Genomic DNA, 19252 nt, shown 5'->3' on the forward strand with positions numbered 1-19252 from the left:
GTTATTTGATTTTAAGGCCAAATATGACTAACTTTTATGGTAATATGCTTTCCTATTGCTATTTTTGATAAATTTCTTTAAAATTCCAAAATTTTGTAATAACGACTTTTAACGTTATTGACTATTTACACCAAATATAACAAATTTTGCTGTTAAGCAGCTCCCCGCTTGATATTTTATGTAAATTTGTAGAAAATTTTAACTTTTTTGTAATAACGACTTTTAACGTTATATGATATTAAGGCCGTATTTGTGAAAATTTCCTAGTATTTAGACTTCTAATTGATATTTTAGCTAAATTTCTTGAAATTTACAAAATTTACTTATAACGACTTTTAACGTTATGGGCTTTTTAGACTAAATTTTACATATTTTTATGTTTTTAAGGCTGCCAATGGAAATTTTGTAGAAATTTGTTAGAATTTGTCTGTTTTAAATTATTCTTTTTATAATTTCTTATGGAAAATTATTACGTTTTTTGTCTTAATTTCTTTGCCAGTTTTAACCTGTTTTATTAGTCTTTTTTTTAAGCTATTTTTAAAGCTAAAAAATCTAATTAGTTAAAATATGTTTAACCAGTTTCTTTTGTTAGTTTCTAACACAACCAAAAAATTCTACTTTTAACGCAAAAAATAACAAAAAAGCCATAAAGGTCAATACACAAAACGAAGGTTATTTTTAAAAAAAACTGGCAAAAATTTATAACAAAAGGCTTCCTGATTAAAATGAAAATAATAAAACTACACGCATGTTTAAGCTCACGCACTTTGGTAAGCCGTCAAAGCTCAACAGTACGTATAATAAATGTTTAAGAAGAAGAATGAGTGGTCAAAAGTGATAAACTTGTTTTAGGCCTACTAAGAGAGTTAGGTGCTGTGCTAAGATCTATATACTCTTCGTTAAAAGTAAATCTCAAAACGAAGCCTATTTAAAGATCGTTTACCAAAAATAAAATCAAAAAAAGAATTGGAGACGACAACAACAAAACAAATGAGTTCAAGCAGAAAATTTATTTAACCTTGAACTTCAAAATTTTAGTTTATTTTATGTACATACATATGTATGTATGTATGTAGTTGTTTTGCTTATAGTAATAAGTAAATAAATAAAAATCGGGGTTCCTTTATTTTTTGTTAAAATTTTTGGTTTAGGGTGAGTTTTTGTTTAATATAAAAAGGGCTTTTATTTCAATAATAAATAAACACTTGTAATAAACAATTTAATCTGTTGATGAATTTCTTTCTTCCCAGTTTCATTAATAACAAGGGTTCTGTAGTTTTTGTTCTTTTTATAGATCCGAACAAAGGTGGAGAGAGAGAGAGAGAGAGAGAGAGGAAGATAACTAGAGTTTGTATATGAAAACAAAGCAAAAAGTACATGATCATGCTTGCCTGGTGATTTAACCTAAATCAAGGACGTCATTGAGACATACATTGAGTCTGGTTGGGATGTATTGCAAAATATATATATAAAAAAAACTATAAATAAATGAAAAAATTATTCTTTATTTTATTTATATAAGGGAATAGGGCAAACTTCGTTTTCAAGGTTGTGCACGCGTTCAATTTTTTTTCTCTACTGTTCAGTTTTATTGAACAAAGACAAAAAGGAGAACAATATGTAATACAAACAGAGCAAGGGAGCTATAATCAATCTAAATGGTACGTTAAGGAAACAAAATCAGAAAAAATTTTAAAATTTTCCTTCAAAAAATTTCTAATTTTTTTTTGGAAATATTTTTAAAATCTTTAGAAATTTTTAAAAATTATAAAAATTCTTAGGAAATTCTTCAAATAAGTAACAAACTTTATATGCCTAAATTTCCTTAATAGGGTACCCTAAGCCAGCACCACAAAAAAAGGGCTGCAGTAGTTTTTTTTTCTCTGTGCCTTAAACAAATTCTTGCAAAATTTTAAGCAAAACTTTACTTTTTATGATTTAATACAGTCTTTAGCAAACCCTGTCTTATTCTTAAAGTTTGTTTTAAGGTTTTGCAAAAAAAAGTTCATTGACTTTAGCTTTAAAGTTGAAGTTTTAGGCAAAGAAAAAAAAAGGATTTTTTGGGGTTTTTGCGTTTTAATTTTTGAAGGTTTCTGTTGTTATGGTAAAAAAAAAAAAAAAACAAAATGAAAAAACAAAGTTCACTTACCTTGCAACCTTCACAAGAATGGACGCCATAATGGAAACCAGAAGCCTTGTCACCGCAAACACGACACAAAACAGTGGTGCCATCAAATTCTGGAATAAAAGACAAAAAAAATTTAAAAAAAAAAGTTAGGAAAATGTTTAGATATAATAATATTTAAGGTAAATTTAATTAAAATTGCAAAATTTCATAATAACGACTTTTAACGTTATTAGATTTTAATCTCAAACATAACAAATTTTGATGGTAATAAGCTTTCCTATTGATAATTTAAGGTAAATTTCTATAAAATTGCAAAATTTCTTAATAACGACTTTTAACGTTATTATATTTTAAGTTCAAATAAGACAAATTTTGATGGTAATAAGCTTTCCTATTGATATTTTAGAAAAATTTCTGGAAAATTGCAAAATTTTGTAATAACGACTTTTAACGTTATTAGATTTTAAGTTCAAATAAAACAAATTTTAAAGGTAATAAGCCTTCCTATGGATATTTTAGTTAAATTTCTATAAAATTCCAAAATTTCTTAATAACGACTTTTAACGTTATTAGATTTTAAGACCAAATAAGACAAATTTTGATGGTAATAAGCTTTCCCATTGATATTTTAAATTTCTGTGAAATTCCAAAAGATCTTAATAACGATTTTTAACGTTATTACATTTTAAGGCTAAATATGACAAATAATGATGAATTTATCCTCTCTAAGGGATATGAAACATATTATAATAATTTGTTTGTTAAATTAGTACTTTTGTGAAAAAAGTCGTAGATTTTAAAGTACTTTTTTCAAAATTTGTTATTAAAAATGTGATATTCTTAAAGCTTATAATTTTCTAAATTAAATTGTTTAAAAAATTTTAAGATTTCCTTACTTTTTGAATGAGAAAAATAATAATGAATTTGCTCTCTTTGATGGTTAATTAACACATTGCAATAAAATTTTTTGTTTAATTAGTACTTTTTTGAAAAAAGTAGTAGATTTTGAAGTCCTTTTTTCAAAAATTTTTGTTAAAAATGTGATATTCTTATAGTTTTTAATATTCTAAATTGAACTCTATACAAAATTTTCAAGATTTCCCTACTTTTTAAAAAAAGTAGTATTTCTACTACTATTTTTAATTAGAAAAATAATAATGATTTTGCTATCTGTGGTGGTTAGTTAACACATTGCAATAAAATTTTTTGTTAATTTAGTACTTTTGTGAAAAAAAGTAGTAGCTTTTTAAGTATTTTTTCAAAATTTGTTATTACAAATGTGATATTCTTAAAGCTTATAATTTTCTAAATTAAATTGTTTAAAAAAATTTTAAGATTTCCTTACTTTTTGAAAAAAGTAGTATTTCTACTACTATTTTTAAATTGCATAATAATAATGAATTTGTTATCTTTGATGGTGAGTTAATATATTGCAATAAAATTTTTAGTTAAATTAGTATGTTTGTGAAAAAAGTAGTAGCTTTTTAAGTACTTTTTCACAAATTTTTGTTAAAAATATGATATTCTTAAATTTTATAGTTTTCTAAATTAAATTTTGTACAAAAATGTATTGATTTCTTTAATTTTTTTAAAAAAAGTAGTTTTTCTACTACTATTTGAAAATGGTGTAAATTAAGCTTATTTTTGGCTCTTAAAATTCACTGTCAATGTAAAACACGTCATTTTTTTTGCAGTCAATGCTCTTTTGCTAAAAGTGCGTAATGGTTTTTACTTTTCAAGCCATAACATTTTTTTAAATTTAGTTTTTTTTTACCAATAACTATAAATAAAAGTGAAATTATTGTAAAAAAAAAAAAAATTAGAGAAATTTTTTCTTGAATTACAGCCAACTAATCAATAAGAAATGAAAATGAAATTATTTCGAAGACAAAATTCATTTACAATTTTCATACATACATTATTTCTTTTTGAGAAAATTTTTGAAAATTTCCACAAATAATTTAGCCAGTAATGGAATTTTCCACAACAATTTTTCATGAAAAACAATTAAAATTCTTTTTACATTTCAAGCCTAGAAAACTAGTTTAGAAATTTCTCGATGTAAGCAAAACCCCAAAACTATTACTCAATTACACAGACATACACATACACGCAGTCAGTCACTTTTCTAATTAAAACAAAAATTTCAAGTTCACCCATACCATTAAAAAACTACTACTTTCTTACTGTGTTATCAGCAAAAAAAACAAAAACTGAAAAAAGAAAAACAAACCATAACCACAGATAATCCAAATATGTAATACCCCCATACAATTTTCTAATAGATACATACACACGAACATTGATACTGAAATGGTGTACGTGCAAGATCTTTGAAAACTAAGAACGACAAAATATAAACAAAACTCGAGAAAAGAGAAAGACTTTCTTTTGTTGTACCAGAAAAACCAATAAGAAGAACAAGAACCCAACATTAACAACAACAACAATTCTAAACCTTAATCTGTTTAATGTAATACTAACAACAACAGCAACACAAACACGATCTTCATATCGTGTTTGAAACGAAAGTTAATAAACAAACAAACAACCAGTTTTTTTACTTTACTCTAGTAGTATGTAGTAGTAGTTGTTATTGTTGCTTTCTTCAATTATCTTTTACTACTTTCTTCGTTGTTTTGAAAACCGAAACTTGTTTTTATTTTTATTTCTTTAGGTTTTTATGAATGGATAGATATATGTACTCGGTTCATGAATGAATGATTGTTTACTGCTGTTGTTGTTTTCGAAGAGAAAGTTATGTAATACCAAGTTTAAACTTATTACTACTACTACTAACAACAACAACAACTAACATATTTAGAGCTTAAATTCTTGGTGTTTATGTTATGAACTTTCTTCTTTAAGGAGAATGATTATGTTGTTGTTTTAATGACTCACATACAGAGAGCATTGGGTGTGTGTATCTGTTTGTTTGATTTTGAAAAAGAAAGTAGTTTTTTCTGTTGTTGTTGTAGTGGGAGAAGAAAGATATTTAAAATAAGAGTAAAAGTAAAAACAAAACAAAAAGTGATCGTTATGTTGGTAGAATAAAAAACACGGCTAAGAAGAAAATTCTTAGAAAAATTCTAAGTTTTAATAAAAGTTTCTTTAAAATTTAGTACTTTTTGTTGTAAAGTAGTAACTAAATAACATTTTGAAAAATTTTGCTAAAAAAACATTTTTACAAATTAACATTTATAGTAAACTTATAACAAATAAAAAAAGGCAATGAATTTCTTACTTTTTTCAAAAAGTAGTATTTCTACTACTATTTTGAAATTTAAAAATTATGATAATTTTGACATCCCTACATCATATTAAATAAAATGTCATAAATATTGTTTAAAAAATTAGTACTATTTGCCAAAAAGTAGTAGCTAAAGGAGTACTTAATGGAATTTTTTACAAAAAAATTATATATTCTTCAATAAAAATTTTTAATAAACATATTGCTAAATAAAAAAGTAACAAATTCCGTACTTTTTAAAAAAGTAGTATTTTTACTACCATTTTAAAATCAAAATAAAATGACGAATTTGTTATCTCTAATGGTTATTAAATACATTGCAATACATTTTTTGTTAAATTAGTACTTTTTTTAAAAAAGTAGTAGCTTTTTTAAGTACTTTTTCAAAAATTTTTGTTAAAAATATGATATTCTTAAAGTTTATAATTTTCTTAATTAAATTACAAACAAAACCTTAATAAATTTCTTACTTTTTAAAAAAAGGTAGTATTTCTACTACTATTTTTAAATTGCAAAATTAGGGTAAATTTTTTATTTCTGAAGCTTATTAAACACATTGCAATAAAAATTTTTGTTAAATTAGTACTTTTTTAAAAAAAGTAGTAGCATTTTTAAGTACTTTTTCAAATATTTTCTTAAAAATGTGATATTCTTAAAGTTTATAATTTTCTTAATTAAATTCCAAACAAAACTTCAATAAATTTCTTACTTTTTTAAAAAAGTAGTATTTCTACTACTATATTTAATTTGCAAAATTAGAGTAAATTTGTTTTTTCTGAAGCTTATTAAGCATACTGCAATAAAAATTTTTGTTAAATTAGTACTTTTTTGAAAAAAGTAGTAGCTTTTTAAAGTAATTTTTTAAAAATTTTTGTTAAAAATATGATATTCTTAAAGTTTATGATTTTCTTAATTAAATTACAAACAAAACTTTAATAAATTTCTTACTTTTTAAAAAAAGTAGTATTTCTACTACTATTTTTAAAATGAAAAAAAGCAATGAATTTAGTATCTCTCATGGTTATAAAACTTATAGCAATATTTTTTTTTTGTTAAATTACTACTTTTTGGAAAAAAGTAGTAGCTTTTTTCAGCAATTTTTCAAAATTTTTTCTTTAAAATGTGATATTCTTAAAGTTTATAATTTTTTAAATTAAATTCCAAACAAAAATTTAATTAATTCTTTACTTTTTAAAAAAGTAGTATTTCTACTACTATTTTTAAAATGAAAAATAACAATGAATTTAGTATCTTTGATGGTTATAAAACTTATAGCAATAAACTGTTTTGTTAAATTACTACTTTTTGGAAAAAAGTAGTAGCTTTTTTACGTACTTTTTAAAATTTTTTGCTTAAAAATGTAATATTTTTAAAGTTCATAATTTTCTAAATTAAATTCCGAACAAAAATTTAATGAATTCCTTACTTTTTAAAAAAGTAGTATTTCTACTACTATTTTTAAATTGCAAAATAAGGGCGTATTCGTTATCTTTGGGGTTTAGTAAACATATTTCAATAAAAATTTTGGTTAAATTAGTACTTTTCTGGAAAAAGTAGTACGTTGTTGCAATTTTGTCTTCAAAATCGTTAACTAATTTAAAGTTTTTGAGTTTAGTTTCATATGTTTTGCTTTTCACTGTAATATTCTTAACAAAAAAAAAATACATACTTTTCTGTCTACAACCTTGAAAACATTCATTCACTTCTAAACGCTTACGCATGCTAAATCAGTTCTAGAGACCATCCTATACATATTATACACTTACAAAAATAATTAAGCAAAAACGTGCGTAATGTTGAAAAAACGATTAAAACAATTGTATTTTTTTGTTAACTTAAAAAATGATCTCTTTTTTTTCTAAAAAAACCACAAAATCTCTATTACTCATAAAACATTTTTTTAACCAGGCAAAAAAACACACACTCACACAAACTACCATAAATTTTGACATTGAAATCGAAAAAAAAAAATAAGTTGAGTACTTTATCTGCTACAACAATAATAAAAAAAACAATTTTTAGCAGTTGTTTAACCATAAAAATAAACACTCACACACATTGAAATAAAATAAATATATTTTCAATGTTTTTTTTATATTTCATTAAACAAATGCGGAAATATTTATTTTAACATGTTTTTTTTTGTTCAATACCAACAGGTTTTTTTTAACAAAAATTCAATTTTTTTTTAATTTAATTTAAAAAGACAGTGAAACAGAAAAAAAGTTTAAAAATTAACATAAAAGTTCAAAAACCTATGTTAAGGTCAGTTTGTTAAATTTTTATATAATAAAATGTTAAATAAAACAGCTGTTTAAGCAATTTTGGAAAAAATTATACAAAAATCGAATTAACATTGAAAGGTAAATAAACTTTATTGATGTTTTTTTAAAAAATACGATTTTGTTTTTTTTAAGCAAAGGGGGCTTGCTTGATTATTTGCTAAAAGATAATAACCTCTGCGCTTCATAAGGTGAATGATTTTTATTGAAAAATGTTTTAAAATTTTTACAAAATTATGTAATTTTGATTAAAGTCAAAGAACGAGGTATGATGTTCCGGAAAAAAAAGAAAAAGTGAATAAACTTTTTGGCAAATGAAAGGTGAATGTTTTGATATTTAAAAATATGAAAAAGAAAAACAATAAATTTTGGGAAAACGTAAACAATTTTTTTATTAAAAAAAACACAAAGCAAAAAATATTTTAAAATTTAAACGAACAACAAAATATTTTTAAAAAAAGTTCACAAAAAGTGATTTCACTCACTAGACAATATACTAGACTATAAACTAGACTACAAAATAGACTAGACTATAGTCTAGAATTGAACTAGAACTGAACAGAACTGAACCAAAACTGAACTAGAACTAAAATAGAACTAACTGAACTAGAACTGAACTAGAACTGAACTAGAACAGAACTAGAACGGAACTAGAACTGAACTAGAACTGGACCAGAACTGAACTAGAACGAAAATAAAACTGAACTAAACTAGAACTCATATAGAACTGAACTAGAACTGAACTAGAACTGAACTAGAACTGAACTAGAACTGAACTAGAACTGAACTAGAACTGAACTAGAACTGAACTAGAACTGAACTAGAACTGAACTAGAACTGAACTAGAACTGAACTAGAACTGAACTAGAACTGAACTAGAACTGAACTAGAACTGAACTAGAACTGAACTAGAACTGAACTGAACTAGAACTGAACTAGAACTGAACTAGAACTGAACTAGAACTGAACTAGAACTGAACTAGAACTGAACTAGAACTGAACTAGAACTGAACTAGAACTGAACTAGAACTGAACTAGAACTGAACTAGAACTGAACTAGAACTGAACTAGAACTGAACTAGAACTGAACTAGAACTGAACTAGAACTGAACTAGAACTGAACTAGAACTGAACTAGAACTGAACTAGAACTGAACTAGAACTGAACTAGAACTGAACTAGAACTGAACTAGAACTGAACTAGAACTGAACTAGAACTGAACTAGAACTGAACTAGAACTGAACTAGAACTGAACTAGAACTGAACTAGAACTGAACTAGAACTGAACTAGAACTGAACTAGAACTGAACTAGAACTGAACGGGAACTGAAATAGAACTGAAATAGAACTGAACTAGAACTGAACTAGAACTGAACTAGAACTGAACTAGAACTGAACTAGAACTGAACTAGAACTGAACTAGAACTGAACTAGAACTAGTCTATAGTCTAGTCTATAATCTAGTCTATAGTCTAGTCTATAGTCTAGTCTATAGTCTAGTCTATAGTCTAGTCTATAGTCTAGTCTATAGTCTAGTCTATAGTCTAGTCTATAGTCTAGTCTATAGTCTAGTCTATAGTCTAGTCTATAGTCTAGTCTATAGTCTAGTCTATAGTCTAGTCTATAGTCTAGTCTATAGTCTAGTCTATAGTCTAGTCTATAGTCTAGTCTATAGTCTAGTCTATAGTCTAGTCTATAGTCTAGTCTATAGTCTAGTCTATAGTCTAGTCTATAGTCTAGTCTATAGTCTAGTCTATAGTCTAGTCTATAGTCTAGTCTATATTCTAGTCTATAGTCTAGTCTATAGTCTAGTCTATAGTCTAGTTTATAGTTTAGTCTATAGTCTAGTTTATAGTCTAGTCTAAAATTCTTTAAATTTTTTAAAATTTTTAGTTTTGTTGGAAAATTCTTTAAATTTGTAACAATTTTGTTGGTTTATTATTATTTTTCTTTTTTTTAATATTAGATAATATTTGTTTATTTGATTGTTTTTTTTTAAGGCTGTTGTTGTTGGGATAATAATCTTTTAGAAAAATGTGTTATCTTTTATATTAGGTAGTTATAGTTATAATTATTTAAACAATTTTTTTGGTATTGATAAGTATTTTTACAACAACATGAGGAATTGTTGTTATATATTTTAGGGAATAATTATTTATCTTGAACTTGAAAACTATTTTTAAAAAAATGTTTATTTATTATTAAAAAAAAAATGAGTGGGTTTAGAAAAAAAACTCAACATGTGTGGGAATTTAAAGATTGGAACAATAATTGCAAAAATTAATGACGTCAAATATTTATAAAAATTTAAAAAAGAAAAATAAATCAATTTAAAAACATAATGAAGAAAAGTGAAATTATATTTTCACTTTCAAGCCAAAGAAAGTGTAAAAGCTTTTCCATAAAACATTTAAAGCTTTAAGCAAAAGTTAATAAAATTTATTTTTATTACAAAATAATATTTATTAATAATATACAAAACGGTTTTTTATAAAAACCTGTATATTTTTTGAATGTTTTCCTCCAAAAAGTTTTTTGAACTTTTATTTTTCCTCAAAAAAAAAAAAATTATTAAAATGAACTGCTTTGAACTTTTGTTTAAAAATTATTCACACAACGAGAGAGAAAAAATGCGGAATCAAATAATAAAAAAATCATTGATCAAATGTGCTGGTATGATTAAGTCCAAATGACCTTGTTAATAATAAAAAAAAATTACTCAAATAATTTTTTATTTTTTAATTTTATAACTAATTTTTTTGTAAGACTAGGCCTATTGTTTTGTTTTAAAAACATCTGTTATCTTTTGCTAAACAAATTAATTTAAAAAAAAAATAATAATTTCCGTAAAACAAAAAACTGGTTGCAGCGGGTGTATTGACTTTTTGAAATAAAAAAAAAACCTTTAAAACATAAACTCAAAATTAAAAGCAATGAACTTTTTTTAAATGACCTTTTAAATGCTGTTTAACTGTATTTTTTCGTTAATAATTTAATTATGTTAAATAAGTTCTGTTAAGGAAGTTAAAAATAAACAGTTAATTAGAAAAAAAAGTAATTTAAAATAAAGCCAATGAAATTAAACAAAAATAAAATATTTACTAAAAACAAAGAATTAAAATTGTTAAATTTTTCTTTAACTAAATTTTTTCCAAAAAGTCTTATTTCCAAATATTTTAAGTCTAAAAATATTAAAATCTTAACAAAACACCTAATTCTAAACATTTTCTATCTTTAAAACTCCAAAATCATAAAAAAAATAAAAATTTTTTTAAATCAAAATTTTTCATATTTTTAAATTTTTCAAAATCTCAAAATTTATATAAAATATTTCCAAAATTAAACAAAATTTTAAGTCAAACTATGCCCCTTTCAACAAAGTATCTTCGTACCAAATATCTTTCAAATCTCTCAAAGGGTTAGTAAGTTATTAAAGAATGAAAATTTTGAGGTTAAGGAGAAAAACTTTTTTATTTTTGCCTTAAATCTAAAAATTTAAAAAGCAAAATATTTCTTAAAACCGCACGAATAAATTTACCAAAAAAAATATAAACAAATTTTACTAAATAAACAAGTTTTTTAAACAAATAAGTTCAAAAATTAAAAAAAATAACAAATTTTAAATTTAACAATTTTCTTAAAGAAATGTTTAAATATTACTAAACTTATTACCATAAACTATTCCTTACAAGTTCTAAAATCATTGAGCTAAATTTCAATCCAATCGCTCTAAAGCTTTAGATGTTATAAAAGAATTAAAATTTTGAGGTTAAGGAGAAAAACTTTTTTATTATTGTGTTAAACTAAAAAATTTTAATGGCAAAATAATCTTTATAACAAAGCCAGCAAGCCACATGAAAATTAGTGAAATCTTTTAACAATTAACTATAAAATTTTAAAAAATATTTTTTAAAATTTTAAAAATTTAAGTTTTTAAAATTTCTTATTTTTTTTAATATTTTTAGAATTTTTAAATAAAATTATGTATTTTCTATATAATGCATTTTAATTTCAAAAATTAAACTGTAAAATTTCAACCAAATCGCTCTACTACATATAAAAATATTAAAGAAAATGTTAAGAGAGGTTAGGGAGAAAAAGTTTTTTCTGGAACTTTCGAAAGAAAAACTTCTAACAGCAAACTATTGCTTAAAGTCTTAAAAGCAAACACTAGAAAAAATTGTTTAAATTTTCCACAAAATTTCTTAATTATTTAAGAAAATATGAAGAAAATTTTACAAAATTTTCTTTTTATTTAATAATTAAATTATTAAAATTTTAAACAAGATTTCAAGGCAAAATATTATTTTGACTTTAAGGAATTATTAAGCCAAATATTAGGTAAATCGCTTTAAAACTATTAGAGTTATTAAGAAAACTATTAAGTGAGGTTAGGGAGAAAAACTTTTTTCCCGAATATTCTAGAAAGAAAATTTTGATAGAAATTTGTTGCTAACAGCCATATGTATAGTTTTTAGAGGAAATATTTAAATTTTGTTGAATTTTTTTAAAGTTATAAAGAAAATTTTTAAAAATTTTTATTTAAAAAATTTTAAATTTTGTTTGTTGTACAAAATTTTCAAAAATATTTTCTATAATAAAATTAAGGCACTCATTTATTCCTTTGATATTAAAGAAATTTTGATTTAAATCTTATTAAAATCTTTAAAAGGGTTTAGCAGTTATTAAAGAAAATATTAAGTGAGGTTAGGGAGAAAAACTTTTTTATTTATTGTTCGATTAAAAAAATTTTGATGCCAAAATTTTTCTTGAAACTTAAAAGTTTCATTTAATAAAATTTATCAAAATTTCTTAAAAAGTTTCTAAGTTATTAGGGAAATTGTGTAAGATTTTTAAACAAAAATTAAGAAATTTATTTTTTATACAATTTTTTTAATATAAAAGTTTAGAAATTTATTTATATAGAAAAATTTCCTTGGCTTTTTAAAAATTTTTTGTTTTTTAAATTATTCAAATCACTCAAAGGGTTTGGGAGTTATTAAATAAAATATTAAGTGAGGTTAGGAAGAAAAACTTTTTTATTTATTGTTCGATTTAAAAAAATATTATGACAAATTTTTCTTTTGAGACTTTAAAGTTTCATTTTATAAAATTTAACAAAATTTCTTAAAAAAATTCAATGTTATTAGTAAAATTGTATTAGATTTTTAAACAAAAATTAACAAATTTATTTTTTTCTAAAATTTCTTTAAAAAAAATTATTTTAAAAATTTCTTTATATAGAAAAATTTCCTTGGATTTTTAGGAATTTTTTGTGTTATAAATTATTCAAATCCCTCAAAGCGTTTAGGAGTTATTAGAGAAGTGTTAAGTGAGGTTAGGGAGAAAAACTTTTTTATTTTTCGTTTAAATGAAAAAATGTTGATAGCAAACGGATGCGTAAAGAGTTAGAAGTTAGCAGACATAGTATTTTCTATATAGCTTTAAGATTTTAGAAATTATTTAGTAAAATTGTTAAAATTTTTTAACAAAATTTTGATTTTTTTTTTTGGTGTTTTCTTAAGAATTTTTGGAAAATTGTATTATTTTGTTAAAAAACTAAAAGGAGTTTTTGTAAAAAATAAAACTAAAACTGAATTTGCGTTTTCCGGAATGTTTTCCCATTTCAAAAAGGAAATTTTCTTTAGAGTCTTACCAATATTAAGTTCGGGTTCTCCCTTAACCGAACTGGCCACTGTGGTATCCATAACGGGATAAGATTTTATATAATCCGGTGTTTGGGGTCTAGAATCAGCGGCCACCACTAAAACACCCGTAGAATGTTGATGATGTGGAGTCATTGTAGAATGATTTAGATTAGCAACATGTTGCTGTTGTAGATGATGATGTTGCTGTTGTTGCTGATATATAGCATTCTGATTAGTATGATGATAATTGAGGAAATTATCATAGGTAGAGTTAAGATTATCCGAAGTGGTAACAATATTATTGGTTTGATGATAGATATTGTTGTTGTTGTTGCAAGTTTGCTGCAAAGCTTGGGATAAAATTAAGGAATTTTGAGGGTTTTTATTGGTAAATATAACAGAGGAGGAAGAGGTAGTGGATTGAGGGGAAAGAAGGGAAGTTGAGGAGGAGGAGGAGGTAGAGGGTGGTAAAGGATTAAGTTTTAGAGGATTTAGTGTAATAGAACCGCAAGAAGTTGTAGCACCTGTGGGCACAGTATCCATGTCTGTGACAGGTGTAGCTGCTGCTGTTGCGGAGGCCCTTAAGGGATTTCTTATAAAGTTTATTTGTCTATTTTGATATTCCGCCGAGTTGAGAGTTTGTTGATAGTTTGTTATATGTTGTTGTTGTTGTTGATCCTCCATATGATTGTTATTTTGTGTTAAAAGTTTGGTATTTTGATAATAAGCCGAAACACTGGTATTGGGTGGTAATTTTAAAGCATTTTCTAAATGGGAACGACCCATTATGATTTGTGGTCCCGAAGTAGTGGAAGAGGCCGCCGAAGCCTCTACCACTGATAAATGTTGTTGTTGTGTTATATTAGTATTATTATTATTATTAGACACTGTTTGTTGTGGCTGTTGTTGGGTCATTGTAGGCCCTTGATTTTGATTTGTTATGTGACATATAACCGAAATTTTTGCACTTTGTGAAGGAGCTTCGGCTCCCACTACCACACTACTGCTGGAGGGATGACAGTCCGAACTGTCAGCTGACATGACCATTTTCATTTTTTTTCTTTCTTATTTAAAAACGATTTTTTTTTTCAATTTTTCTTTTTTTTCATAAATTTTTTTTCACAAACACATTTTTGGGGGAAATTTTTTTAACTTAAGGGGATTTTTTTTAATTTTTTTCATAAAATAATTTTATAATTTTTTTTCTTTGATTTTCTTAAAAATTCATTTGTTTTTTTTTTATAAAATTTGTTTCTGTTTTCAGTTTTCTTTTTTGTTTTTAATTTTTTTTTTCTTTTTATATTGAACAAAACTTCACGTATATTCCGTTAACCGTAAATAACGATCTGCACATTACGAAGCGCCGCTTGTCAATGAAAGGAAAATCAACATTTACGTTGGATCTTGTTCAGTCAAAAAAAAACTACACACACACATTTCATTTGTCCGCAAATATACTCACAGCAAAAACTAACAGACACCCCTGTATGGTTGTCATTCCAAAGAGTAAATAAGACCCTGAGTATGGCTGATTATTATTCTCGCTCTCTGTCTGGCCCTCTATCTCAATCACACTCTCCTGGGTTCTCAGTTAAAACAAACTGTTGAACTCACGTGCTCTTGAATATGTTTGTCTACATTGAAACCCATTTGGTAATGTATTATTACTACTTGCTTAGTCATGGCCAATGTTTTATACTCCCTACATAGATCGTCAATTGGAGAGCCTTAAAGAGTGTTATAGTTAGAGTTAAATTCGCGAGAGAGAAAGAGCTGAGTATTATTTAATCTTAGTGGGGCTGTTTGTTATAGTTTTTTTAAGTAAATTCAGGGCTAAATATTAGTTTTTATGCCTTGAAATCTCCAGCAAGAGCAAAAGACACAGAGAGCGAGAGAATGTAGGCAAAAAAAACTACATTAACCACAACACGTGTGAGCAAATATTTCTCTATATAATCGGCTAAAAACAATCTTTAATGCCTCCCCCTCATATAATTATCTGGTGTTGTAGTATTAGTGGTGGTGGGTCGGCTTCTCTCTATGTGTTTATGTCCGTCCATCCATCCATCCGTCTGTCTGTCTTGTACATTTAAAAACCGACAGCCTGTAACTTTCTCTATGTTGTCCTAGGTTTAAAATATCTACAGCAACAACAACAAAAACCATCTCCCCCTTAAAAAAAACTGCATCTTTTTCAAGTATCTATAGCTCTATATAAAGAAATCTTTTCATAGTAGTAGTTTTTAGGTTAATAAACTTTTTTTTATAGCATTCGCCCTTCAATTTAAATGCTTGTGGATGTGATCTATAAGTATAGTATGTATGTATTCCTTAAGATATTTTTAAAAAAAATTATTTTTAATTTAATTATTATTATTATTGTGCAAGTTCATTGATCGTTAATTTTTATAGTAAGTGTTTCATAAATAAATTTAATTAACTGCTGTTGGATATTTTTCAGAAATTTTGTTTTCGGTTTTTTTTGTATAAACTTACAGTTTTAAGTTTTATTTCATTATTTACCTCGATAAAAGTGTCGTTGACTTGAATTTTTATAAAGTTTTGAAAGTTTTTTTTTTTTTCAAAAATGATTCATTTAAAGAGTTGAAGGAGTTTGATCAGCAACTCTAAACTTCCTTAACTAGAGTTCAAGAACATCATTAAAGTGTCAAGATAAGATTAAGGTATATGTTTAATGCAATATCATTTTAAAAACTATTTTAATTGCTTATGTTAGTAGTTGTTATAAGCTTTCCCTTGATATATATTTTAGTAAAATCTGTTAGTTTTCTACAAAGTTGTAATACATAGAAAATTGTATTAAATAAAATTGTCCAACTTTTTTGAGAAAGCATTTTGTTAAAAACCTAACTATTTTTTAAAACTATTTCAATTGCTCATGAGAGTAGTTATTCTAAGCTTTCTCATGATATATATTTTTCTAAAATCTCTTAAACTTCTTCTAAGTTATAACACTTTGTAAATTTACTTAAATATAAATATTTCACATTATTTGTAAACAAACTTTCTTTTAAAGAAACTAGTTTTTTTAAAACTATATCAATTGCTAATAAAAGTAGACATCATAAGCTTTCTCATGATATATATTTTTCTAAAATCACTTAAACTTCTTCTAAGTTATAACACTTTGAAAATTTACTTAAATATAAATATTTCACATTATTTGTAAACAAACTTTCTTTTAAACAAACTAGTTTTTTAAAATCTATTTTAATTGCCAATGAAAGTAGACATTTTAAGCTTTCTCATGATATATATTTTTCTAAATTCTGTTGCTACTTTTCAATGTTATAACAATTTAAAAATTTATTTAAATAAAATTTTTGAATTTTTGCAAAAATGTTTAAAGTTTCTTTTAAACAAATCTTATTTTTAAACTTTGTTTAATAAATTCCTAAACTAGATACTCTAGGCTGTTAGATGACACTTCTCCTACTATAATTCGCTAACGCTCTCCCTAGATATGCCTTCTCGAATACAGTTCTTTAAACTTTTTATATCAAAATTTTCCAATAATTTGTCAAATTTTAAATTGTCTTAAATCTTAAGTTTTTTCTAAAAATTTCCTTCAATTTTAACAAACTCCTTAAGTAAACAACTTAAGCTTTCATATGATACCTATATTACTAAAATCCAGTAACTCCTACTCTAGTTATAACTTCCCGAAAATGTGACTTTTTCATAAATTAAAAGAAATAGATTTTTTTTGTGAAAACTTTAATTAGTCAAAAAGTTTATGCTTAATGTTAAACTTGTAATTAATTTCTTAAATTCTTAAAGTAGACCCTTCCAGCTTTGTATAAGATATTTTTGTTTCAAATCCCTTAACACCTTCCCAAGTAATGACTGCTCGAACTTGCTCATTTTCGTTAAAATCAAAAATGAACAAAATTTAAGGTAACATTTTGTTGTAAATAAAATTTAAAAAAAAACTACATTAGTTTAATTATTTTTTTCTAAAGTCTGAAAGTATTTATCCTAAGCTTTCAAATGAGGCCTTAATAGTTCAAATCCCCGATCCCTTAGACAAGTTATTACTTCCCAAACCTGACACTTTTTTTGCTAGATTTTTAGTAAAATGAACTGATTTGTGTGTTGATAAAAATATTTTTGTTGAGAATTTAGCTTAGCAAAAGTACTTTTTAAGAAAAGTACTTCTTAGTATAGTTATATTAGCAAATGTACTTTTCGCTAAAGTACTTTTTGAGGGAAAAATTATAACAAAAAATCCCTTTTTTGCTAAAAAAAACTTCAAAAGGGAGGATTTACTAAACTCTGATAAGTTTCCCTTAGGCAAAAGTACTTTTTAATAAAGGTACTTTTTGGAAAAAGTACCTGTTGGTAAAAGTACTTTTTGATAAAGCAAATGAAAAATAGTTCTATTGTGCAAAAAAGTTTATTTAGAAAAAGTACATTTTGAAACTTGCAAAAAGTACTTTTTCAAAAAAACTATTTTAATTAAAAGAAAGTCCAATTCTTTTTACAAAACCCACAATTAACGAAAACTTCAACCACCTCCAATTACTTTCTAACCTTTTTCTTTTTATGACAGCTACAAAAATCCCCCTCCAAAACAAATATTTTGATTTTTCTTAAAAAAATATTAATGAAAAAATAAACAACAACAAAAATTAAAGCAAAAAATTAAGTTTTGAATAAAAAAAAAACTAAATGTTGCATTTCAAATTGAACAAAGTCGTGCAACCACTTTCTTTTTTATTTAATTTAATAAAAAAAACACACAAAATAAACAAAAAATTAAAAGAAATAAAAATTTATTTTCTTTTAATTTTTTGCTCAACAACAATAACAACCAATAAACACATGCCAATAGTTGGGATGGACGGACAGGCCGCTATAGCAAATTTACTATAAAAAAACACTATAACAACAAAACAATCATAGTTTGGCAAAAACATATTTAAGTTGCCAATAATAAATTTGTATGAATGAATTGAAATAAAAAAAAAAAACTACAAACGGTTTAATGACATTTTCCATAAAAATAAAGCATACAAAAACCAACAACATTAAATACAAAATTTAAATGTTGTTGCTTGTTTGCTTTTATTAACTTGTGGCAAATGATTTTTAATCACCATAATCTAAATAATAGTAACAGCAACTAAAACAAAACAAAACAAACAAAAAAACCCCAAGCAATCAAAGTATTTATTGCAACAGCAATAATAATAACAACAACAACATCTTGAGGAATTTTGTGCAACAACAATAATTGCATTGCAAGAAAAATACAACACAACACAACAACAACATCATGTTTAAAATGGCATTGATCTTAAGTGAGAGTGTAATTGTAGTTAGTATATGTACGAACAAGTTTGAATCCCTGACATTGCGCCAACATAATACAATGACTTTAACATACAACAACAACAAACACAATTGTAGCAACAATAAAAGCAACAAATTATTGCTGTTGATAATGTTACTGTCAGTGTCATTGAACGTTTAAACGCTATTGAAGCTCTCAATACCCCTACATTACAACAAAGATGTAATCATATCTCTTAAACTTTAAGAAATTTTTGAAAATATTTCAAAAGGGGAAAAAATATCTTAAAAAGTACTTTTTGAGAAAAGTCTTTTTTATAAAAGTACTCTTAGATAGTCTATAATCAGGAAAATAGTTTAGTCTATAATAAAAGTACTCTTAAGTAAAAGTACTAGCCTGGAATATAGTCTAGACAATAGTCTACTCTATAATCTATACTAAAGGCTAGTCTATAGTCCAGTCAGTAGTCAGGACTATAGTGTAGTCTATAGTCTGGACTATAGTGTAGTCTATAGTCTGGACTGTAGTCTAATCTATAGCCTGGACTGTAGTCTAATCTATAGTCTGGACTATAGCCCAGGTTATAGTCAGGACTATGGTAAAATCAAGGACTATAGTCTAGTCAAT

At 24.9% G+C, this 19252-nt stretch overlaps 1 protein-coding gene across 3 annotated transcripts in view; it reads right to left on the bottom strand.

Moving 5' to 3' along the window:
* LOC119606240 (ecdysone-induced protein 75B, isoforms C/D) overlaps positions 1-19252 on the bottom strand; it is a 177235-nt gene that overhangs the window by 80856 nt on the left and 77127 nt on the right. The window contains exons 1-3 of one of the 3 annotated variants that reach the window (XM_037959663.1): positions 13966-15466; positions 13204-13211; positions 2150-2240 (exon numbers count right to left, since the gene is read on the bottom strand). In XM_037959663.1, the coding sequence (XP_037815591.1) occupies positions 2150-2240; positions 13204-13211; positions 13966-14361 (495 nt within the window). In that variant the 5' untranslated portion in view covers positions 14362-15466. Of the gene's footprint in view, positions 1-2149; positions 2241-13203; positions 13212-13316; positions 15478-19252 lie in introns of those variants that run through there. The other 2 variants (XM_037959662.1, XM_037959664.1) reach the window with 2 other exon arrangements.

Source organism: Lucilia sericata, unplaced genomic scaffold, assembly GCF_015586225.1.
Source record: "Lucilia sericata isolate MDLA Ls3-8-SP2 unplaced genomic scaffold, ASM1558622v1 Contig000562F_arrow, whole genome shotgun sequence".
NCBI classification, from domain to species: Eukaryota; Metazoa; Arthropoda; class Insecta; order Diptera; family Calliphoridae; genus Lucilia; species Lucilia sericata.